The 20,602-nt window shown below is 42.8% G+C and overlaps 1 protein-coding gene across 1 annotated transcript in view; it reads left to right on the forward strand.

Moving 5' to 3' along the window:
* Positions 1-16,034: 16,034 nt before the first annotated feature.
* LOC132826961 (NUAK family SNF1-like kinase 1) overlaps positions 16,035-20,602 on the forward strand; it is a 56,339-nt gene continuing 51,771 nt past the window's right edge. Inside the window, exon 1 of the mRNA XM_060843290.1 lies at positions 16,035-16,193. Coding sequence (XP_060699273.1) covers positions 16,056-16,193 — 138 coding nt within the window. The 5' untranslated portion in view covers positions 16,035-16,055. The remainder of the gene's footprint in view (positions 16,194-20,602) is intronic.

Here is a 20,602-nt window from a genome sequence, read left to right on the forward strand (position 1 = left end):
TCCTACAGCAGAGCAAATAGAATTCTATGCAGTACTCCAATGTGGCCTTACCAATGTCTTGTTCAACCATAACATGATGTTTCAACTCTTATACTCAAAGGTCTGAACAATGAAGGCAAGTCTTACCAATGTCTTCATCATCACCTGTCTTACCTGTGATGCCACCTTCTGTATACCTGCACACCGAAGTGCCTCTGTTCAACAACACTACCCAAGGCCCAACCATTAACTGCGTAAGTCCTAGTTTGTCTTCCAAAATGCAAACCTTACATTTATCTAAATTAAACTCCATCTGCTATTCCTTGACCAATTGGCCCATTTGATCAAGATCCTGATATACTCTTAGACAATCTTCACAATTCACTATACCACCAATTTTGGTGTCTTCCACAAACTTACTAACCATTACTCCTATATTCTCATCCAAATTGTTTATATAAGTAATGAACAACAACCCAGCACCAACGCCTGCTGCACACCATTGGTCACAGGCCTCCAGTCTGAACAACAAAACATTGGTACCAAGAGTGGAGGTCCTGTTGGAACAACGAAAGGTACCATTTAAGCTGCTATCTTGAAAATTCTCTCTGAAAGATGAAGAATTATACTGGGAATACCCCAGCCTAAAATGGAGTTACAGCAAGGAATGGCAGCGCTGAGATGGTATTAATGAAACACCTCAGTCTAGATGGAAGTTATAGAACGTCCTGTGAAAATAAATTGTAGATACCACACAGAAACAGAATTATTTCCATTTTAATGTTCATATAATGTTTTGATTGATTCACAAAATTTTTAAATTTTTGCTGCATTTTCTTATTGCTAAAATCTCATTCTTGAAAAAAAGGTGTGATGCTCATGTGATGAAACACCCACATTTTGCTCTGAAAAAAACTTTGTTAGGAAAAAGAAAAAAATGCATTGTTATGTTGCTAGTGTAATGAAGGTGAAGGTGTGTACTGTACCTTTAAGAGAGAGAGGAAGCTGGCAAGGACCGACTGAAAGCACAGAGTGAGCTGAACAATTTAAAAATCCATCATTTGGTTACCACAAATAGCTAATGCTGTGTTGCCATGATACAAAAACAAATTCAAATTCGGCCAACAAGAGACCAAACTCCAATCAAATTTGAATGTTACTGTTTGGGATGACATTAAATTAATGAAATGATCCGATGTTTTGGGGTATAAAATCAAACATTTTGAACAGTTAGGGGAGAAAACAGCAAAGAGCACCCACAAGTACAGACTGCCAGCCAAGTAGCTCTCTGAAAAGTACCTGTCCATAAGAAAAGTTGCGCAGCAGAAGACCAAAGAAAGGATGACCCAGGAAAATCTACAAAGGAGAATTGACAAAGCTGGCTGGTTTTGAAATGTCATTTTTTTTGTGTGTAAATCTTAATCAGGGTCTTTTTTTAAAAAAAATCAGACAAGCATTGTAGAGTGGGAGACAAAAGATACATTTAAGAGAAAGGGATTGTAAATAGTTGTTTTAATAATCTCTTTTGAATTTAAAGAATAAGATTGTTAATTTTTACATTAAATTGTGAGATCTGGGATAATTCTTTGCCTCTTGAAATTTAACAGATTACGGTGCGAGGTAAGCTTAAACCATAAGACATAGGAGTGGAAGTAAGGCCATTCAGCCCATCAAGTCCTCTTCGCCATTTGATCATGGCTGATAGGCATTTCATTGGCACTTACCCGCACTCTCTCCGTATCTCTGTGTGTCAGGTTTAAATTAGCAGAGTCTTCCACTTATCAAAGTAGGAGTCTGTCTTCCTCAACTGTTAATTTGCTTTTCACAGTTCAATACAAACACCAATCTGCTTTCTCACCTTCCTAATCAACTTCCTTTACTGGAGCCCTTAAGTATATGCTCCAATGACTATCAGCTATATTCTTTTATTGCCAGGTCATTTCCTAGTATGTTCTTAAAGAAACTATCATTTTCAACATTGCCACATTGGTCAGTGTGACTAATAGCAAGCTGGGTGTGTGAGGGAAAGGGTTGATAGCAAAGTCAGTAATGGAAAGGTAGGGAATGATAAAATGGAGATAGTGAGGACTGCAGGAGCTGGAAAGTCAAGAGTCAATAAAGCATGGAATTGGAAAAAGCAGCATCTGCAGAGCAGGGGAGTCAATGTTTCAGGTTGGAATCTTTCACGAGGACTCTGTGATGTATCTTGATGAAAGGTTCTGACCTGATATGTCGACTCCCCTGCTCCTCAGATGCTGCTTGATCTGCTGTGCTTTTTCCAGCTCCACTCTTTATTGACAGGGAATAACAACAGGTTGGGGAAGACTGGCAATCAGAAGGGTTTATAGCAGAGTTGGAGAGGGACTGCTGGCAGAATCGTGAACTCTCTGACATGCTCTCATTGAACTGTTCCACTTCTGGAAACTCTGGTAGTCCCTTCCCAACGGCACTGTGGTTTTCTCTATACCCCAAAGACTACAGTGGTTCAAGGACTTAGCTCACCACCACCTTCTGCAGGACAATTGTGGATTGGCAAGAAATGCCAGCTCAGCCAGTGATACTCCCATTTCATGAACAAATAAAACAAAGTTATAAATCTGAGGCGATTCAATCATAATCCTTATGACTTTGGAGCTGGAGGAATCCAATTCAAACTCATTCTATGGGTTAAAAATAGCTGCTTTTAGTGCACACTTAAATTTCGAGTAAACTTGGGTATGGAATTGAATGACCAACATTAGAATTAATATCCCTCAGAATAACCACAAGAAACAAAAACGTTTGTTGCGTTACGCCTCGCTGGAATAGCTTGCTGTAAATCAAGCTCTACTATTGCTGGAGTCATCACAAAATTAAAGGATTCTAAAATGTCCACAATACTTTCCAATTTACCTGTCTTTTAGGCTCAGGTTTACAGAAAGCATGTCTGTGCTGAACAAGAATGGCTATTTCTTACAAATGAATACATTTTAACTACAGATAACAAATATGAACCATCAACATATAACTAGTATAAACTCAAACTCCATTGTAAAGCTCCCACTCTAAACACACACATACACAAAAAGCTGTGGTGTTACAGAGGGAAAATTCAGGGAGGCAGTTCAGTCATCCCTGTTCACAGGATTTGCAAAAATTACCTTGTTGCTATCAGAGCATTGTTTCTCAATCTTCCTACTCCAGATACACGCATGTGTTTAAATAAGGCACAGGGTGACTATTATAAAGGTCTTTGACTCAGAGTCATAGAACAGACCATTCAGTCCAACCCATCGATGCTGACCAGATATCACAACCCAATCTAGTCTCACCTGCTAGCACCCAGCCCATATCCCTCCAAACCCTTCCTATTCATATACCCATCCAAATGCCTCTTAAATGTTGCAATTGTACCAGCTTCTACCACTTCCTCTGGCAGCTCATTCCATACATGTACCACCCTCTGAGTAAAATATTCCCCTGTAGGTCTCTTTTATATCTTTCCCCTCTCATCCTAAACCTATGCCCTCTAGTTCTGGACTCCCTGACCCAGGGGAAAAGGCTTTGCCTATTTATCCTATCCATGCCCCTCATAATTTTGTAAACCTCTGTAAGGTCACCCCTCAGCCTCTGATGCTCCAGGGAAAACAGCCCCAGCCTGTTCAGCCTCTCCCTGTAGCTCAGATCCTCCAACCCTGGCAACATCCTTGTAAATTTTTTCTGAACTCTTTCAAGTTTCACAACATCTTTCCGATAGGAAGGAGACCAGAATTGCACGCAATATTCCAACAGTGGCCTAACCAATGTCCTGTACAGCCGCAACATGACCTCCCAACTCCTGTACTCAATACTCTGACCAATAAAGGAAAGCATACCAAACACCCTCTTCACTATCCTATCTACCTGCGACTCCACTTTCAAGGAGCAATGAACCTACACTCCAAGGTCTCTTTGTTCGGGTTTTATCTGTCCCCAGTGTTGTGAAGGATGGGCCTGGCCTCGCTGCCGCGGAACGCTCCGAGTAGTTGGACCGTTCCATATCACCTGTCCTTCGTAGAGAAGTTTATGAAGAAAAACACCTTTGACCACAAGTCCATCAGGAAGTGGTCAGCACGTAGTGTCCTCGAGACCCTTTGGGAAAAGGAGAGGGCAGATCCTATCGAGCGGTTCCCTGAGCAGACTGTCAAAGCCATTTGGCAGAATGCCTCATCGCCAGAACTTTCCAACAAGCACCAAGACATGGCTTGGCTGGTGGTGAGAAGGACTCTGCCTGTGAGATCCTTTATGCACGCCCGGACTCTCAGTCGCACCGCACGCTGCCCTCGAAGCGGCTGAGGGGGGGGAAGAGACTGTCACACACCTCCTTCTGGAATGTGCCTATGCAGAGGAAGTCTGGAGAGGAATGCAGTGGTGTTTGTCGAGGTTCATCCTGAGCAGCGCCGTGGCGCGGGACTCCGTGCTCTCCGGCCTGTTCCCTGGGACGCACACCGAGATGAATATCAACTGTGCATGGAGGATCATCAACTTGGTGAAAGACGCTCTCTGGGTGGTCCGAAACCTGTTGATCTTCCAGCTGAAGGAGTTGACCCCGGCTGAGTGTTGCAGACTGGCACATTCCAAGGTCCAGGACTACGTGTTGAGAGACGCGCTGAAGCTTGGGGCAACTGCCGCCAAGGCGCGGTGGGGAAAGACCATCGTGTAACATCTGCCTGCCTAAGGAACAGGGGGCCCATGCAGTCATTTGGGCTCTGCTGACGCCTCAGCTAAATATATGGGCATATGAGTGAGAAATGCACAGACCTGTATAAAACAATGATAATTTCTGATCTCTGTATGTAAATGTTTACACATGTATGGCATGACCAATTTTACAGACCATCAAATTATTTTATGAATAAAGTATATTTTTGAAATTTAAAAAAAAGTCTCTTTGTTCAGCAACACTCCCCCACAGCTTAGCTATTGATGTGGGGAAATAAACTAACTATCCATGGGATTGAGATGTTTTCTGCTGCAAAGCAGAAACACAGTTCCTTCCCTTCTGGAGGTGAAATTGCTTCTGCCAAACATTCACACCCCTAAGCTGATCAGCTACCTGGAAGTCAATCACATAGTTGTTGGCTGGCATGAGTCATTAGTCAATAAGGGCAAGTGATTGAAGACTTAGTAGGATTACACTTTGGGACTAGTGATCATAATTCTATTAGTTTTTAAATAGTTATGGAAAAAGATAGGCCTTCCATAAAAGCTAAAGTTTTTGATTGGAATAAGACAAGTTTTAATGGTTTGAGGCAGGCATTTTCAACAGTTGTTTGGAGTAGGCTGTTCACAGGTAAAGAGAAAGTGAGGACTGCAGCTGCCTGGAGGTCAGAGTTGAAAAGTGTGGTGCTGGAAAAGCACAGCAGGTCATGCACCATCTGAGGAGCAGGAGGCTTTCTTGATAAAGGGCTTATGCCTGAAACGTCGACTTTCCTGCTTCTCAGATGCTGCCTGACCTGCTGTGCTTTTCCAGCACCACGCTTGTCGATACTGTTCACAGGTGAAGGGATAATTGACAAGTGGGAGACTTACAAAAGCGTGATAGCAAATATTATGTTCCTGATAGAGTGAAGGGCAAGCCTGGTAGAAGTCAGGAACAATTGATGAATAAAGATTCTAGTCAAGAATAAGAGTCATACATTAGATGTAGACAACTGGGATCAAATGAATCTTTTGAACAGTATAAAGGGAGTAGCGGCATTCTTAAGAGGGAAATGAGGAGGGCTAAAAAGGGATAGCAAAGGGATTGTCTTGGCAGATAAGGTTAAGTATAATCAAAAGAATTTCTATAAGTATATTAAGAGTAAAAGAGCAACTAGAGCTCCTTAAAGATTAATGAGTTTGCATATGTTTTGAACTTCTGGAGGTGGGAGCCATGCTCACTGAATATTTCTGCTCCATTTGTGCTGTGGAGAAAGAAATAGAGGCTAAGGAACTCGGGGAAATAAATATTGATGTTTTGAAAGCAGTTCACATTACAGAAGAAGTAGTACCAGAGGTCTTAGAAACTGGAAAAGTGGATGAATCTGGGACCTGATCAAGCATATCCCAGGACATTGTGGAAAGTTGAGGAAGAAACCATGGGACCCCTAGCAGAGATTTATTTCTACAGCCACGGGTGAGGTACCAGAGTTCTGAAGGGTGGCTAAAGTTGTGCCTTTATTTAAGAAAGGCTGAAAGAAGAAACCTGAGAACTACAGACCTGTTAGTGTGACATTGGAAGATAGTAAACTGTTGGAGGTGATTCTGAAAGACAGTTTTACATGTATTTGGAGAGGCAAGGACTGATTAACGTAAGAACATAAGAACTAGGAGTAGGAGGAGGCCATCTGGCCCTTTGGGCCTGCTCTGCCACTCTATAAGATCATGGCTGAACTTTTTGGGGACTGAGATCTACTTAACTGCCCTCTCACTGTATCCCTTAATTCCTTTATTGTTAAAACAAAATCTGTCTTAGCTTTAAAAACATTTACTGAAGTAGTGTCAACAACTTCACTGGGCAAGGAATTCCAGAGATTTACAACTCTCTGGGTGAAGAAGTTCCTCCTCAGTTCAGCCCTAAATCTGCTCCCTCTAATCTTGAGGCTATGCCCTCTTGACCTAGTTTCACCCGCCAGTGAAAACATCCTTTCTACCTTTATCTTCTCTACTCCCTTCATAGTTTTATATGTTTCTCTAAGATCCCCCTCATTCTTCTGAATTCCAATGAATATAATCCCAGTCTACTCAGTCTGTCCTCGTCAGCCAACCCCCTCAACTCCAGAATCAACCTCGTGAACCTCCTCTGCACCCCCTCTTATGCCAGCACATCCTTTCTCAAGTAAGGAGACCAAAGCTACACGCAGTACTCCAGGTGTGGCCTCACCAGCACCCTGTACAGCTGCAACATAACCTCCCTGCTTTTAAACTCAATCCTTTTAGCAAAGAAGGACACAATTATATTTGCCTTCTGTGATTCATGCACAAGGTCACCCAGGTCCCTCTGCACAGCAGCATGCTGCAACTTTTTACCATTCAAATAATAATCCTTTTTACTTTTACTCCTACCAAAATGGATGACTTCACATTTATTAACATTGCATTCCATCTGCCAGACCTTTGCCCACTCACTGAAAGTATCTATGTTCTTCTGCAAAGTTTCACAGTCCTCTGCACACTTTGCTCTGCCACTCCTCTTAGTGTCATCTGCAAACTTTGATATATTACATATGGTCCCCAGCTCCAAATCATCTATATAAAATTGTGAATAATTGCGGTCTCAACACTGATCTCTGAGGCACACCACTAGTTACTGATTGCCAACCAGAATAGCACTCACTTCTCCCCACTCTTTGCTTCCTGATAGTCAACCAATCCTCTATCCATCCCAATACTTTACCCATAATGCCATGCATCCTTATCTTATGCAGCAGCCTCTAGTGCAGCACCTTGTCAAAGGCCTTTTAGAAATCTAGGTACACCACATTTACTGGGTCCGCATTGTCCACCTTGCTTGTAAGGTCATAGAATTCCAAAATATTTGTTAAGCATGACCTGCCCTTCACTAACCCATGCCGTGTCTGCTCAAGGGGACAATTTCTATCTAGATGCCTTGCTATTTCTTCCTTGATAATAGACTCAAGTAATCTTCCCCATTCAGAGGTTAAGCTAACTGGTCTATAGTTCCCCATCTCTTGTCTACCTCCCTTTTTAAACAGTGGCGTCACATTTGCTGTTTTCCAATCTGCTGGGACTACCACAGAGTCCAGCGAATTTTGGAAAATTATGACCAGTGCACCTGAAATTTCCCCACCATCTGTTTTAGCACCCTGGGATGCACTCCACGCGAGTCAGGAGAATTGTCTATCCTTAGCTCCATTAGTTTGCCCAACACTGCCTCTTCTGTAATAATGATTGTTTCGAGGTCCTCACCTACCTTTGTCACTTAGTGTCACGTTATTAGTGTTCTCCACTGTGAAGACTGACAACAAAATGTCTTGGCCATTTCATCATATCCCATAACTAAATTCCCCTCCTCATCCTCTAAATGGCCTATGTTTATTTAGCCACTCCTTTTTGTTTTATATTTTGATAAAACTTTTGCTATCTGTCTTTATATTCTCTGCTAGTTTTTCTCATGTTCTATTTTAGTTTTCTTTATAGGTCTTTTTGTGGCTTTCTGTTGACCTTTAAAGTTTTCCCAATCTTCTAGTTTCCTGCTGTTCTTGGTCACTTTGTATGCCTTCTATTTTAATTTGATAGCCTCCTTTATTTCCTTAAACACCCATGGCAGATTATCCCTTTTCTTACAGTTCATCCTTTTCACTGGAATATACTTTTGCTGAGCACTTTGAAAAATTTCTTTGAAAGTCCTCAACTGTCCCTACTTTAGCCAAAGTTAAAAATCACACAACAACAGGTTATGGTCCAACAGGTTTAATTGGAAGCACACTAGCTTTCGGAGCGACGCTCCTTCATCAGGTGATTGTGGAGGGCTCAATCATAACACAGAATTTATAGCAAAAATTTGCAGTGTGATGTAATTGAAATTATACATTGAAAAATTGATTGTCTGTTAAGCCTTTCATCTGTTAGAATACAGTGATAGTTTCACTTCTTTCATGTGTAAATCACAAAACCTTTTTTTTAAAAGTTGCTTTCTCGGGTTAGCCTCACACCTTCAACATATTGTCTCACTAACCCGAGAATGCAACTTTTAAAAAAAAGGGTTTAGTGATTTACACATGAAAGAAGTGAAACTATCACTGTATTCTAACAGATGAAAGGCTTAACAATCAATTTTTCAAGATATAATTTCAGTTGCATCACACTGTAAATTTTTGCTATAAATTCTGTGTTACGATCGAGCCCTCCACAATCACCTGATGAAGGAGCGTCGCTCCGAAAGCTAGTGTGCTTCCAATTAAACCTGTTGGACTATAACCTGGTGTTGTGTGATTTTTAACTTTGTACACCCCAGTCCAACACTGGCAACTCCAAATCATGACTACTTTAGCCAAGTTCTCCCTCATTCTATTGCAGTCTCCCTTGTTTAAGCACAGGGCCCTGGTATTGGATTTTATTTTCACACTCTCCGTCTGTATTCTAAATTCAACCATACTATGATCGCCTCTTCCTCGAGGATCCCTCACTATGAGATTATTAATTATTCCTGTCTCATTACACAGGATCAAATCTAGGATAGCTTGTTCCCTCGTTGGTTCCATTACATATTGTTGAAGAAAACTATCGCGGATACCCTCAAAGAATTCCTCCTCAAGGATACTCTGACCAATCGGCATACAGATTAAAATCTCCTATAATAATTGCTGTACCATTTTTACAGGCATTAGTTGTTTCTTTGTTTATTGCCCACTCGAATGTGTTGTTATTATTTGGTGGCCTATAGACTATGCTTATCAGTGACCTTTTCTTCTTAGTATTTCTAATTTTCAACCAAATGAATTCAACCATATTGTCCATAGAATCCATATCATCTCTCAGCACCACCCTGATGTCGTCCTTAAATATCAGAGCGATACCACCTCCCTTACCTTCCTGACTGTCCTTTGGAATAGTCTGATACCCCTGGATATTTAACTCCCAGTTGTGACTATCCTATAACCAGTTCTCTGTAATGGCTACCAAATCATTCGCGATGATTTCTGCCATTAACTCATCAACCTAGTTACAAATACCATGAGCATTGAAGACAACTAGCAAGGCTTTGCACGAGGAAAATCATGTCTCACAAACTTGACTAAGTTTTTTGAGGAAGTAACCAAAAGATTGATGAGGACAGAGTGATAGATGTTGTTTACATAGACTCTAGTAAAGCCTTTGACAAGGTGCAAAAGTACAGGGCATTTTTTAAGGTGAGAGGAGCAAGATTTAAAAAGGAAATGGGTGGGGGGGTGGGCAACACAAAGTAGTTCGTACGTAGAATGAATTGCCAGAAGAAATGGTGGATGCAGGTATAGTTACAACATCTAAAAGACATTTGGATAAGTACATAAATAGGAAAGGTTTCAGGGATATGGGTCAAACCTTCTCTTACTCCAAATCTGGATGACTAAAGAAATTGAGGGTTTGATTAAGAAAAAGAAGTAAGGTATAGACTGGATCCTTAGAAGATCATAAAGGCAATAGGAGTATACTTAAGAGGGAAATCAGGAGGGCAAAAAGGGGACATGAGATAGCTTTGGCAAAGAGAATTGCAGAGAATCCAAAAGGTTCTTACAAATACATTAAGGACAAGAGGGTAACTAGGGAGCGAATAGGGCCCCTCAAAGATCAGCAAGGTAGCCTTTGTGTGGAGCCGTAGAATTTGGGGGAAATATTAAATGAGTATTTTGCATCAGTATTTACTGTGGAAAAGAACATGGAAGATATAGAATGTAGGGAAATAGAAACTGGCATCTTGAAAAATGTCCATACTACAGAGGAGGAAGTGCAGGATGTCTTGAAACGCATAAAGGTGGATAAATTCCCAGGATCTGATCAGGTGTACCCGAGAACTCTGTGGGAAGCTAGAGAAGTGATTGCTGGGATATTTGTATCATTGATAGTCTCAGGTCAGGTGCTGGAAGACTGGAGGTTGGCTAACGTGATGCCACTGTTTAAGATGGATAGCAAGGACAAGCCAAGGAATTATAGACCAATGAGTCTGACATCGGTGGTGGGCAAGTTGTTGGAGGGAATGCTGAGGGACAGGATGTACATGTATTTGGAAAGGCAAGGACTGATTCTGGATAGTCAACATGGGATTGTGCATTGGAAATCATGTCTCACAAACTTGATTGAGTTTTTTGAAGAAGTAACAAAGAAGATTGATGAGGGCAGAGCAGTAGATGTGATCTATATGGACTTCAGTCAGGCATTTGACAAGGTTCCCCATGGGAGACTGATTAGCAAGGTTAGATCTATTGGAATAAAGGGAGAACTAGCCATTTGGATACAGAACTGGTTCAAAGGTAGAAGACAGAGGGTAGTGGTGGAGGGTTGTTTTTCAGACTGGAGGCCTGTGACCAGTGGAGTGCCACAAGGATCGGTGCTAGGTTCACTACGTTTCATCATTTACATAAATGATTTGGATGTAAGCATAAGAGGTATAGTTAGGAAGTTTGCAGATGCACCAAAATTGGAGGTGTAGTGGACAGCGAAGAAGGTTACCCTGAGGTAATCTGAATTACAACAGGATTTGATCAAATGGGCCAATGGGCTGAGAAGTGGCAGATGGAGTTTAATTCAGATAAATGTGAGGTGCTGCATTTTGGGAAAGCAAATCTTCGCAGGACTTATACACTTAATGGTAAGGTCCTAGAGAGTGTTGCTGAACAAAGAGACCTTGCAGTGCATGTTCATAGCTCTTTGAAAGTGGAGTTGCGGGTAGATCGGATAGTGAAGAAGGCGTTTGGAATGCTTTCCTTTATTGGTCAGAGTATTGAGTACGGAGTTGGGAAGTCATGTTGCAGCTGTACAGGATATTGGTTAGGCCACTGTTGGAATATTGTGTGCAATTCTGGTCTCCTTCCTATTGGAAAGAAGTTGTGAAACTTGAAAGGGTTCAGAAGAGATTTACAAGGATATTGCCAGGGTTGAAGGATTTGAACTATAGGGAGAGGTTGGATAAGCTAGGGCTGTTTTCCCCGGAGCGTCTGAGGCTGAGGGGTGACCTTATAGAGGTTAATAAAATTTTGAGGGGCATGGATAGGATAAATAGGCAAAGTCTTTTCCGTGGGGTGGAACTAGCTGACATAGGTTAAGGGTGAGAGGGGAAAGATATAAAAGAGACCAGGAGGCAACTTTTTCATACAGAGGGTGGTACGTGTATGGAATAAGCTGTCAGAGGAAGTGGTGGAGGCTGGTACAATTACAACATTTAAGAGGCATTTGGATGGGTATATGAATAGGAAGAGTTTGGAGGGATATGGGCCCAGGTGCTGGCTGGTGGGACTAGATTGGGTTGGAATATCTGATTGGCATGGACGGGTTGGACCGAAGAGTCTTTCCATGCTCTATATCTCTATGACTCTGCTATATCTGCTCCCAGGAGGAACAATTCCATTCCAGGACATCCCAGATGTCCTCCTATTTCAAGGAATTTAATTTTCCCTCCAACAAGATCAACAATGCCCTCCATCACATCTCCTCCACTTCCCGCCCTGAAACCCCACCCCCTCCAACAGCAACAAGGATAGAACCCCCCCCCCGGTCCTCACTTTCACTCCATGAATCTCTGGCTACAGTGCATTATCCTCTGCCATTTCTGCCATCTACAGTCAGAATTCAACACCAAACATATATTTCCCTCCTCACCCCATCTGTGTTCTGCAGAGTTTATTCCTTCTGCAACTCCCTTGTTAGGTCTATGCCCATCACCAACACACCCTCTACATCCGGGACCTGCTCCTACTGCCACACGAGGTGTAAAATCTGCATCCACACCTCCATCCAAGGCCCAAAAGGATTTCAAATCCTGCAGAGATTTTCCTGCACATCCACACACCTCAATTACTGCATCTGTTGCTCTCGATATGGTCTCCTCTACAACAGGGAGACAGAAAGCCAACTTGCAGAACGGTATAGGGAATATCTCTGGTCTGCACACACCAACCAAGCCCACCACCCTGTGGCCAACCACTTCAACCACCACTTCCAGTCCCCCAAGGACATGCAAATCCTGGGCCTCCTCCATCACCAAATCAAAGCCACCCACCAATTGAAGAAAGAAAGCCTTATCTTCCATCTCAGGACCTGACAACCACATGGCATCAAAGAACAAAGATCAAAGAAAATTTATAGCCCAAGAACAGGTCCTTCAGCCCTCCAAGCCTGAGCCTATCTAAACCTGTCATCTAATTCCTACTCATGCATTTGTCAGTGCCTGCCTCTTCATTCCTCCGCTGGCAATGCATTCCAGGCACCTACCACCCTCTGTGTAAAGTATTTTCCATGTGTATCCCCCTTAAACCTTTCACCTCTCACCTTGAATGTGTGATCTCTCATTACTGAATCCCTCATCCTGGGAAAAAGCTTATCTCTATCTACACTGTTTATACCCTTCATGATTTTATAGACCTCAATCAAGTACCCCCTCAATCTCTTTTTTTCTAATGAAAACAATCCTAACCTACTCAACTTCTCTTCATAGCTAGCACCTTCCATACCAGGCAACATTCTCATAAACCTTCTCTGCGCCCTCTCCAAAGTGTCCACATCCTTTTGGTAATATGGCGACCAGAACTGTATACAGTATTCTAAATGTGGCTGAACCTAAGTCCTGTTCAATTTTAACATGACCTGCCAGCTCTTATAGGAGAAAGTGAGTACTGCAGATGCTGGAGATCAGAGCTGAAAATGTGTTGCTGGAAAAGTGCAGCAGGTCAGGCAGCATCCAAGAAGCAGGAATGCCTTCATTCCTGAAGAAGGGCTCATGCCCGAAACGTCGATTCTCCTGCTCCTTGGATGTTGCCTGACCTGCTGCACTTTTCCAGCAACACATTTTCAGCTCTTATACTCAATACCCCATTCTGATGAAGGCAAGCATATGTCTCTTTGACCACTCTGTCCACCTGTGCAGCAACCTTCTGGGTACAATGGACCTGAACTTCCGGATCTCTCTGCCCATCAACTTTTCCCAAGACTCTTCCGTTTACAGCATACATTGACTTCAACAGTTTCCAAATCTCCCTTCCCCCACCTCATCCCAGATCCAATCCTCCAACTCGACAATGTCCATCCTCCTTTCCAACTACCTGCTCCACCCTCCTTCCAGCTGCATCCACCTCTTCCCATCCCACCCACTTTCCCCCTTCCCCCTCCAAATTCATGATGAAGGGTTTATGCCAGAAATGTTGACTCTCCTGCTCCTCAGATGTTGCCTGACCTGATGTGTTTTTCCAGCGTAACACCTTTTGACTCTAACTCTCCAGCATCTGCAGTCCTCACTTTCTCTTAGTTTCCAAATGCATGTAGATCCTGTCTCTCAGAATCCCTTACAACAAACTATTTACCATTGACATCAGGCTTTCCCTTGCAACATTTCTTCAATAATAGCACCACATTAGCCAACCTCCCATCTTCTGGCATCTCATCTGGAGCAATTTATAATACAAATATCTCTGCTAGGGGCCCTGCAATTTCATCCTTACCTTCCCACAATGTCATGGGATACACTTAGAACATAGAACATTACAGCACAGTACAAATCTTTTGACCCTTGATGTTGCGCCGACCTCTGGAATCAATCTGAAGCCCATCTAATCTACACTATTCCATTTTCATCCATGTGTTTATCCAATGACTGTTTAAATGCCTTTAAAGTTGGCGAGTCTACTACTGTTGCAGGCAGTGCATTTCACGCACCTACTACTCTCTGAGTATAGAAATTACCTCTGACATCTGTCCTATATCTAACACCCCTCAATTTAAAGCTATGTCCCCTCATGCTAGCCATCACTATCTGAGGAAAAAAGCTCTCATTATTCACCCTATCTCACCCTCTGATTATCTTACATGTCTCAAATAAATCACCTCTCAACCTTCTTCTCTCTAATGAAAACACTCTCACTGATTATGTTACCTAGTATGGTGACAAAATATCTGAAAACAAATCTTCCAGCCCAGCCAGTTAACTTACATACTTACCATCAACCTGAGCCATGAATCTTCTCAAAAATCTCTCTCCTTATATCTTCCCAGACTAACTTCTAATTCTCAAGTGCCCTAACTGAGCCTTCACATCCCATCCTAACATAAACCTTCTTCTTCCTCTTGATAAGAGATTCTTTTTTAGTAAACCATGGCTCCCTCGCTCGACCACTTCCTCCCTGCCTGACAGGGATATACTTATCAAGAACACGCAGTAGCTGTTCCTTGAATAAGCTCCACATTGCAATTGTGCCCATCCCCTGCAGTTTCCTTCCCCATCCTATGCATCCTAAGTCTTGCCAAATCACATCATAATTGCCTTTCCCCCAACAATAATTCTTGCCCTGACACTTGATCAGATCCCAGGGATTTATCTATTTTTGTGCATTTTACAACCTCCAGCACCTCCTCTTCTGTAATTATGGAACCTTTTCAAGATATCACCTTTTATTCCCCAAGTTCGCTTGCTTCCATGGTAAATACTGACAGAAAATATTTGTTTAGGATCATACCCATCTCTTGAGGCCCCACACATTAAGGGCCTTATTGATCTTTAAGAGGCCCTATTTTCTCCCTAGTTACTCTTTTGCTCTTAATATGTTTGTAGAATCTCTGGATTTCATGAAGTCTCACAGGTCTACAGCTTGGAAACAGGCCTTTGGACCCAGCTTGCCTATGCCTTTTAGATTTCACTGTTTAAACTCGTCCCATTTGCCTGGGTTTGGTCCATATCTCCCCATGTACCTATCTAAATGTTTCTTAAATGATGAAACTGTACTTGCATCCACCACTACCTCTGGCAGCCCATTCCAGATGTTGGCTGCACTCTGTGTGAAGAAAAATGCCCCTCTGGACCCTTTTGTTTCTCTTCCCTCTCACCTTAAACTTAGTCAAAAATCACAGAACACCAGGTTAGAGTCCAACTGGTTTATTTGGAAGCACTAGCTTTCGGAGCACTGCTCCTCCTCCAGCTGTGTAACCTGGTGTTGTGCGATTTTTAACTTTGTACACCCCAGTCCAACAACAGCAGTTCCCATTCATGACCTTAAACTTACGCCCTGTAGTTTCAGACTCCTCTACCATGTGGAAAAGCTCTCAGAATAAGATGATGGAATAAACACATCTACGTATTCCCACGTATTGGGAGATTGACTCCACATTATGCCTTGATTCTGGGCCTCCTCATTCTTCACTCACTCACTCCTTTCCTCAGCCCAGCCAACCCTTATTCCCTCTCCCACCCTCTTCCCATTCCTCACTGTCCATCCACATATATGTTTTTTCATTCCTCCTCCCGGTCCAGCCCCATCCACATTTATCCCTCTCCTCCTCCTGTCCCTCCCTCTGGAGGAGCCGGAGTCTCCGCCCCGCTCTGCCGTCAGGGCCGAGCCCGGGCTGAGGGAGGCTCGGTGCCGGGTGTCCCCGGGATGGAGCCGCCGCCGCCCGCGGTGCGGAGACATCAGCATCAACACAACCTGAAACACCGGTACGTGCTGGGGCGGACCCTGGGCAGGGGCACGTACGGCCGGGTCAAGTCGGCTACCGAGCGGCTCACCGGCATGACGGTAAGGAAATACCGTCAATTGGGAATAACAGCGAGGGGAGAGACTAGGAATAGTGGGAGACTGGGAAGAACACAGGGTCTGGGGAGACTGGGATTAGCCCAAGGAATGAAGAGACAATAGCGAGGGGTCTGAAGAGACTGGGAGAAACGAGGAGATTGGGAATAATATAGGGAAGGGCGTGCCTGGGAATAAAACAGGGACCTGGGAAAATTATACACGGGATTTGTAAACTGGAATGGAACGAGAAAGATCGGTAACAACTCAAGGTATGGGAAAATCTGAATATTACTGAGGATGGGATAGATTGGAAATACCAAAGGGACTGGGAAGCTAGGAATATTAATGGCACTGGGAATGTTACAGCCACCATTGTCTGGGAATAGCAGAGGGGTTGGGAAAGATTGAAAATATTTCAGGAAATGGGGGAAACTAGGAATGTTGCAGTATCCTGGAACCTTGGGATGATGTATGGAATGAAAGAGATTGGGTATGTCATGCCTAAAAGCAGAGACTGAGAATAATAGAGGGGCTGGAAGAAACTAAGAATTTCAGACAGAAACTGGCAATATCATAGGGACTGAGAAACTAAGAATATCACCGAGAATGGAAGACATTGGGGAAAATCTGTAAACTGGAATTAAATGGGGACTAGGAAAATGAGAGGGTCACAATGACCAAAAACTAAGATTTGATTTGATTTATTATTGTCACGTGGACTGAAGTACAGTGAAGAGTATTGTTTTATGTGCTCAGCAGATAAATCATACCTTACATTAGTACATTAGGAAAATGGCACAGAATGTAGAGTATATATTACAGCTACAGAGACGATGCAGAAAAAGATCAATTCTAATATGAGAGGTCCATTCATAAGTCTGATAGCAGTAGGGAAGAAGTTGTTTTTGAATCTCTTGGTACCTGTTTTAAAACTTTTGTATCTTCTGCCCGGTGGAAGAGAGTAAACCCAGGGTGGGAGGGGTCTTTGTTGTTAGCTGCTTTCCTGAGGTAGCAGAAAGTGTAGCCAGAGTTGGTGGAAGAAAGACTGATCGTGCTGGACTGGGCTGCATTCAGAACACGCTGTCATTTCTTGCAGTCTTGGCAGAGCAGTTACTATTCCAAGCTGTGTTGCATCAGGATTACATTTTTTCTATGGGTACATCTATAAAAATTAGTAGGAGTCATTGTGGACATGCCGAATTTCCTTAGCTTTCTGAGGATGTAGAGGCAATGGAGTGCCTTCATGACTGTAGTGTCAATGTGGATGGACCAGCACAGATTGTTGGTGATATTTTACTTCCAGGAGCATGAAGTTGTCAACCACCTCCACCTCAGCACCATTGATACAGACAGGTATATACCCTCCACTCTGCTTCCTGATGATGCTGCCTGAACTGCTGTGCTCTTCCAACACAGGGTGCAAGAGAGTATAACTGGGATGGAAAGGGGTCTTTGACTCCATTGGCTGCTTTCCTGAGGCAGCAGGAAATTTAGACGGACTCAATGGAAGGAAGGCTGATTTTCGTGATGTACCTGGGCTTGTATTCATAACTCCATAATTTCTTGCGGTCTTGTACAGACTAGGTATGATGCGTCCGATAGACTGCTTTCTGTGGTGCATCTGTAAAAATTGTTAAGAGCCATTGTGGACATGCCAAATTTCCTTAGCCTTCTGAGAAAGCAGACTTGTTGGTGTGCTTTCCTGACTGTAGCGTGATGTGGATGGGCCAGGATAGATTGTTGGCGACATTTACTCCATGGAATTTTAAGTTCTCAACCACCTCCACCTCAGCATCATTGATACAGGCGCTCTGCTTCCTGAGATTGATGACCAGCTCCTTTGTTTTGCTGACATTGAGGGAGAGATCAATGTCCTTACACCATGCCATTATCTCTATCTCTTTCCTGTACTCGGTCTCATCTTTGTTTGAGATCTGACCCAGCGATGGTAACATTAGCAAATTTATAAATGGAGTTAGAACTGAATTTGGCCACACGGTTGTACATGTGTAAGGTGTATAATAAAGGTGCTGAGTATGCAGCCTTATGGGGCACCGGTGTTTGAGGATTATTGTGGATGAGGTGTTGTCACCTATCTTTATTGAATGTGGTCAATTGCAGGAAGTCAAGGATCTAGTTGCACAGGGGGGAACACAGTCCTAGGTCTTGGAGTTTAGAGATGGGTTTTGTTGGAATTATGGTGTTGAAGGTGAAGGTAAAGTCAGGAAATAGGAGTTTAACGTGGGTGTCCTTGTTGTCCAGATGTTCCATGGATGAGTAAAGGGCCAGGGAGATGGTGTTTGCTATGGGCCAATTATGGTGGTAGGAAAATTGTAGTGGTTCATGCCAATCTAAGAGGCTCACATTGATGTGTGCCATTACAAACCAGTTGAAGCACTTCATAATGATGGATGTCAGAGCCACTGGGTGGTAGTCATTAAGGCATGTTACCTTATCTTACTTCAGCACCAAGATAATAATGGCCTTCATGAAGCAGGTGAGAAGCAGGAGAGGTTAAAGATGTTTGAAAATGCTCCCACCATCTGTACAGGATCCGAGTGCACAGTGTGGGATTGTGTTCAAATAATGACCAAACTCGTTATAATCAGCCCTTACCAACCATCTCTTGGACCTGAGCAGATTGGTGAAAATAACCTGTTTACTCATCAACTGCAGTAACACAAGTTTGAGGTGGCAATAGAATCCTGAAATACAGTTCTTACACTAGCCTTTTTATACACCGTTCTTAAATATGTTAAAATTCCATTATCGTAGTGTTACATTGTAGTATCTCTAGCACACAAGGGCTTGAAGGACCTCTGTCCTGGGGGACATGAGATGGGTTAAAACATGTACTAAATGTTGGCTGCTACTCCTGATAGGGTTAGAGGTATCTGTCTGGTCTGCTTGCGTAATTAAGAGTTGTTAGTTAGTAAAAAATACTAGGCCTGGACAAGCAAATGGACATCATTCTATTGAGCGGTGTGCAGATGAGATTGATTTTAGATTAAGATAAATTTTTGGCACAACATCGTGGGCTGAAGGGGCCTGTTCTATGTAGTTCTATGTTCTATATGTGCTCTAAATAAGTTAAAAATTGTACCTGTACTTAATAAAAGAATAAAGGATATTAAATTGATTACCGCAGCTGGGTTGTGAGATTTGTTTACTATCTGCAGGGGTGGCACGGTGGCTCAGTGGTTAGCACTGCTGCCCCACAGCGCCAGGGACACAGGTTCGATTCCAGCCTCAGGTGACTGTCTGTGTGGTGTTTGCACATTCTCCCGTGTCGGTGTGGGTTTCCTCTGGGTGCTTCAGTTTCCTCCCACAGTCCAAAGATGTGCAGTTTAGGTGAATTGGTCATGTTAAATTGCCATAGAGTTAGGTGCATTAGTTAGGGGGAATGGGTCTGGGTAGGTTACTCTTCGGAGTGTCGGTGTGGACTAGTTGGGCCGAAGGGCCTGTTTCCGCACTGTAGGGAGTCTAGTCTTGTCTGTGTGAGTTTCATTCATTCATGTAATTTCACATAAGCGCTGTTTCGACAGTTAGTTTCTTAAAGGGATAACAGCCCAATTAAAAGATGTTTAACATGTGGTAATAATTGGGGGAAAATGTTTAGGTGTTCTGTAATCTGTTCAGGTCTGACAGATGGTTGGTAAGGGCTGATTAATATTATACTCTTTTCATAGTTTCTAGTGTCATGGAGATGTGATGGCGGGGATGGTATTGTTCTGGTTAGTAGTCTTTGATAATTATTCAGAGGTGGCTTTTGATGTAAAAATAGTCTGATATGGGTTGAAGTTGTAAGGGAGCAGTAATGGATTTAGAAGTATTGCTTTAAGTTTAGTCCAACTTGCAATAGTAAAATATATTTCAGAACCGCAGTTTTATGAAACCATGTTATAGTAAATAACGGATTAGTGAAGGGTTATTAATGAATGAACAGGAAACTGGCATTTAAGAATATAGCGAGCTGGTGAGTGAGTTAATAAAGATAACAACCTATAACACAATATCTCACAATGGCTGGAGACTCCATCCAGGCCAGTTGATTTCCATAAGTTCACCCTCTAGAAGGTCAATCTGATGTCTGAGGCGATAACTGTGGATACAGGTGCAACCGAGACTGTGGGGGCAGGTGACATCATTTCACTGACCTGTCATTCAAAATGAGCAGGGAATGGATTGAGCTCATCAGGGAAGGACGCTGGCTAGTGAGTAGAAATTACCGAATGAAAGCAATTTGAAATACCTACACAAATGACAGATTTGAAAGTGTAATCAAAGGAGGAATCTGCATGGGGCAGGGAGATGGAGGAGAATCTCCTCCCTGTTAAACATTTTACATTATTGCATTCTCATACTCTCCACCTCATGTTGATAACTGCTCCTCCCATTTTCTACAGTTATTC

The sequence above is a fragment of the Hemiscyllium ocellatum genome, chromosome 23, assembly GCF_020745735.1.
Source record: "Hemiscyllium ocellatum isolate sHemOce1 chromosome 23, sHemOce1.pat.X.cur, whole genome shotgun sequence".
In the NCBI taxonomy this organism is placed as follows: Eukaryota; Metazoa; Chordata; class Chondrichthyes; order Orectolobiformes; family Hemiscylliidae; genus Hemiscyllium; species Hemiscyllium ocellatum.